The 3,628-nt window shown below is 53.5% G+C and overlaps 1 protein-coding gene across 1 annotated transcript; it reads left to right on the top strand.

Annotated features, from left to right (window-relative positions):
- The first annotated feature begins 283 nt into the window (after positions 1-283).
- Positions 284-3,036, top strand: MAP10 (microtubule associated protein 10). The gene has a single exon (XM_068676780.1). The coding sequence runs from the start codon at positions 444-446 to the stop codon at positions 2,835-2,837; it is 2,394 nt and encodes a 797-aa protein (XP_068532881.1). The 5' UTR covers positions 284-443; the 3' UTR covers positions 2,838-3,036.
- Positions 3,037-3,628: the final 592 nt, after the last annotated feature.

Below are 3,628 nucleotides of genomic sequence, written 5' to 3'. Positions count from 1 at the left end.
TCATTGCTCTCTGCAGCTGCCTGAAAGGAAGGTGTGAGGAGCTGGGGACCGGCCTCTTCTCACAGATAACTAGTGACAGGACTAGAGGGAATGGCCTCAAGTTGTGCCAGGGGAGGTCCACATTGGAAGTGAGGAGACATTTCTGCTCAGAAAGAGCAGTCAGGCACTGGGACGGGTTGCCCAGGGATGTGGTGGTGTCACGAACCCTCTGGGGGCTGTTCAAGGAGAGGTTGGACGTGGTGCTTAGGGACATGGTTTAGCGGGTGACAGTGGTAGTAGGGGGGCGGTTGGAGCAGGTGATCTGGGAGCACTTTTCCACCCTGAGGGCTCCGTGGTTCCGTGACGGGGCCGTGCCCAGGACTACAGCTCCCAGCGCGCCTTGCAGGGCGCGGTGCGGGCGGTAACAGCCGGCGGCGCGGAGGAGCCGCGGGCCGGGAGCGGCCATGCCGGGGGGCGGCGGGGAGGGGCTGTACTGCCTGGAGCTGCTGGTGGCGGCCGTGCGGCTGGCGGCGCCGGGCCCCGCGCTGCGCCCGGCGGTGGCGCTGCGCTTCCTCGACTTCCCCCCGCTGCTGCTGCTGCCCCCGGCCGCCTCCTCCCCGTGCCGGCCGCCGCTGCCGGGCCGCCCCTTCCCCTTCGGCCGCGGCAAGCGCTGCCTGTTCCGCTGGCGCCGGGGCTCGCTGCGGGCCGCGCTCCGCCGCCAGCCGCTGCTCGTCCTGCTCCTGGCGCTGCCCGGCCCGCGGCCCGCCCGCCTGCTGGGCTCCTGCCGCCTCTCGCTCACCCCCGCCGCCGCCCGGCTGCGGGGCTCCCCCGGGCCGGGCTCCTGCTGGGGCCGCCGCGGCCGCTTCCCGCTGCGGGACGCCGCCGGCCGCCCCGTCGGGGAGCTGGCGCTGGGTGTGCGCCTCAGCAGGCTGCGGGACGGCGGGGAGAGCAGCCCGGCCGCCCCCCCTGCTGCATCCCCGCACCTCTCCTCTTCCTCCTCCTCCGAGGAGGAGGAAGAAGAGGAAGGGGGCAACATCATCTGCCCACCCGTGCTCTATTACCGCTGCGAGCCGGCCCAGCCGCGTCCCCCAGCAGCAGCAGGGGGGCCAGAGCAGCGTGTGGTGGTGGTGCACAGCCCCCAGGAGCACGGCGAAGCCCAGAGCCCCCCACAACCCAGCGCTGGGCCCTCGCTGCTGCACCCCCAGCAGCCCCCTGCCACCCTGGGGCAGCTGCCGCTGCTCAGCGCCTTGCTGGCGGAGCTGTCGCTGATCACCGGCCACACCACACCTGCTGCCAGCCACCCAAATTTGGCCTCGCTCTACCAGGCCCCAAAGGGCATCAGCACCCAGCCACAGCCCCCCAGCTGCTCCCCTGTCCTCAAAGCTGCAGAGGAACCTGTGAGATCCCAGGGGAACAGCAGAGCTGCCAGCGTTCCCTTCAAGCAAGGCCAGCAGGAGGCTGCCACCCAGGAGTCCGCACAGGCTGTGAGAAGACCTAAGAAAGCTGCACCCCAGGGAGAGACGGGATCTGAAAGGAACTGCAAAACTAAAGAGAACCGAGCTCCCAGGAGGGAACTGCTGTATGGGCTGACAAATACACTGAGGTTACGGCTGCAGCAGACCAACCCTGAGAAGCTGATACAGCTTGAACGGAGAGAGCAGTACAGAAAAAAGCAGGTGGAGATGTTGAAGGAGAGGAGTCCTCCATCCAAAAGAAAGCTGCTCAGAAATGCTGGAGAAAAACACGTGGCTCCTTACAAGCACTGTAGCAATGCAGGCAGTTCAAAGCAGGATGGTCAGTTAGATGAAATTGTTGAGACTTCATCACAAAACAGTGCTCTCAAAGAGGACCTTCCCAGCACAGGAGATGTTTCCCCTGACCTGCAGAAGCAGGCTGTTGAAAGGCTGTTGAGGAACAATGAGATTGCAAGTGAAGAACATACATGCAAAGTAACTACAGCCCCCTTACCGGGAGAAACCATATTAAAGTCTGCTCGCAAGGAAAGGGAATTGAAAGTCCATCTCCCAGCAGCTGTCCCATCAGATGCTAATGGGAAGGGAAGTAATGGTAATGACGAAGAAATACACTTACTTCATCGTAAAACCACAGAGCACGATGATGTTTTTGTTGTAAGTGATCACAAACCAAGCCCCAGCACAAGTGTTGAGAAGAACTCTGAACTCATATACTCAGACGACTTTGTTGTTAGTCCTGACAACACAGCTTACTCAGAAGATTTCACTAGTGCTGAGTGTACAGGCAGAGACTTGGAAGCTTTTGACAGCAGTCCTGAACCCCTCTGGCTTGAAAGCCCAAAGCAACCTTGGTCAGATACAGAACCGGAATCCATCAGGTCCAGAGTTTCAAAGGCAAGTCAAAGAGCTGAAAGTACATCAGATCTTCTTCCAGTGCAGTCAGCTTCATCCCCAGTCCACTCTTTGAAGAGAAACCGCAAGTTAATAAACAGCAAAAGAACTAGTGGTGAATCTGTTGATGTAGTTCATGATACCTCCATTCGGACAAGGTTATTAGATGAAGAGCAGGAAGCCCAACGGATCGATAAGGACAAGAACAGAGTTGATCAGCGTATTAAACAAGCATCTACACCGAGAAGCAAGCAAGTTGGCACTGATACTGATCAGAACATAGAAAAGGGGAAGGCCTCCACAGAAGAAAGCCAGTCACTAACTCAAGTTAGCTCTTACTTGCCACCTGACTTGTCTGATCTTGAACTTCATGCACTGGAAAACAGTTTGTCAGACAAAGATGGTGATTTCTTGGCACAACTACATGTTCCTAATCAGTATAAAGACATCAGTGAACTTGTAATAAACAATCTTCCAGGATATACAATGTAATCACACTTTGTCACTGCCTGGATTAAAATATGGTATTTAAGATTAAAATATGGTATTTAAACTATTTGTATGAAGTGCTAAATGTAGCTACAAGTAATACAAGCTAATTTAAGACCACATCATGCACATTTAATATATTGTTGAATTTACTGAAGAGCTTTTCAAATAAACTACTAGAATCTCTTAACAAGCGGATCTTGGTTGGTATTTAGAGCCCAGCATCAACATCAGTATCCTAACACAAAAGTAATCTGAACAGCACAGGAAAAAAAAACTTGCTGTCAAAAGCAGAAAAGAAAACAGAAGCAGCAAATGCAGCACTCATAAAACTTGTCCAGGGTAGAAGTAATAATGTGTTACAGAAACAGCCAAGTACAAAATGCATTCCTAGCTGAACATTAAGTTTTTCTCCCTCATGAAAATAGTTCTGTGCTTCATTACAAATAGTTGCTTAAAACAGTCACAGCCAATAGCAGCACATACTTTTATCAGCTAATTGGTATAACAAAGCATTTGTTTCACTGTTCTGTCACTAAATATAGTGATCAGAACGAGGTGAGCCCTTTCTCCATTACTGTAGGTTGAAGTTTCTCACTGAAGTTAGATTTTCATGATTATAAAATAGTTTAAGAATTATTGATGACTGTAAATCTATATTATCTGGGAGAGCTTCAAGGAGTTGATGGAAGCTACTTGACCTTGAAGAGTAAGGGTGTGCAAAGAGTAGGGAAGAGAGAGCAGTAAATTTTCCATGCTTCACAACTCCCTGATTGCATTCTCCAACAGTGGGG

This window comes from Anas acuta, chromosome 3 (assembly GCF_963932015.1).
Source record: "Anas acuta chromosome 3, bAnaAcu1.1, whole genome shotgun sequence".
Classification (NCBI taxonomy): domain Eukaryota; kingdom Metazoa; phylum Chordata; class Aves; order Anseriformes; family Anatidae; genus Anas; species Anas acuta.
Note: the sequence above shows the minus strand (reverse complement) of the source record. Positions and strands in the feature narration are given on the sequence as shown.